General features: G+C 46.0%; 1 protein-coding gene across 1 annotated transcript; it reads left to right on the plus strand.

Moving 5' to 3' along the window:
* Positions 1–686: 686 nt before the first annotated feature.
* Pmar_PMAR028808 (hypothetical protein) lies at positions 687–911 on the plus strand (the record flags this gene model as incomplete). The annotated part of the gene is made up of 1 exon (XM_002767979.1): positions 687–911. One exon carries the CDS (start codon positions 687–689, stop codon positions 909–911), a length of 225 nt encoding a protein of 74 aa, XP_002768025.1.
* Positions 912–1,154: the final 243 nt, after the last annotated feature.

Genomic DNA, 1,154 nt, shown 5'->3' on the forward strand with positions numbered 1-1,154 from the left:
ACATGCGATACTTCCATTTTCACCCCCCATTCAGCTTTGCACGTCACCACTACTGCTGTAGTTGGATGTCGAGGCCTGCAATTCGGCTGGTTGAGACTGTTGATAAGAGCTTCATTCGCAGTTTCATAATCTACCATATCAGATGTGTATAATTCTGTCCCCACCAAGGAAGAACGAACGTACGCTCAAGTGAGCGAATCACGTTACACACTCTACATAGGGCATATTCTTGAGAGCGAGTCGAATGGTCGAAGTGGAGTTAGAGGTGCGAGCATAGTGAAGACCTAGACACTCCGGTGAGATGATCCGAGCTCGTATTCCAACCAACCAACACACAACGGCACTGCGGTCGGCTTCCTCGCGCCAACATCTGTTTAGATTTTGTAGCTGTCGGTGAGTGTGTGTTTTCTCCCATCGAGAATGGACTATAATAGTACACGATCGATTCAAATGTATACTTCAGAGGATGGTTCCTTTCAACCCCAATACAACAGGAGTTGGGACAAGACTTGTGTTGACGCAATGTCGACTGAAATGGGACAAGTTGCTCCTCGCTTAAGTGCTAGTAAAAGCCAAGCATTCATTAAGGGTGTTGTAGTCAGTGGGGTTTATGTAGTCGAATCCGAGTGAGTCAATGACACTGACAATGGTTGTCCTCTCAGTTAAGTTTTTAGTTTCTGTCTATTATGTCAAGCGCAGTTGAGAATTGGCTTTCTCTCGATTTCGATAAGAACACCCGTAAGGAAGCCCAAGAGCTTACTCCTGAGGAGATCGAAGATCGCCTCAATCCTAATCATCGTATGGAATTTGGTACCGCTGGTCTTCGTGGCGAGATGGGAGCTGGCTTCAACCGTATCAATTGTTTGACTGTGATGCAAGCTGCTCAAGGACTATGTATGCAATTGATCTAGAGGTTTGGTGAAGATGTTCTCTCCCAGAGAGGTGTCGTCTTTGGTTATGATGGACGTCATAATTCTCGTCAATTCGCTCATGTTGCCTCGGCTGTCTTCATCACGAAAGGTGCTAAAGTCTACCTCATCGACAAGACCAGTGTTACTCCTTCCAATCCATTCTTGATTGTTCATTTCCATGCTCTAGCTGGAGGTCAGATGACAGCCTCCCACAACCCGAAGCAGTACAATGGTTTCAAAGTA

The sequence above is a fragment of the Perkinsus marinus genome (genome assembly GCF_000006405.1).
Source record: "Perkinsus marinus ATCC 50983 genomic scaffold scf_1104296969268, whole genome shotgun sequence".
NCBI lineage: Eukaryota > Perkinsozoa > Perkinsida > Perkinsidae > Perkinsus > Perkinsus marinus.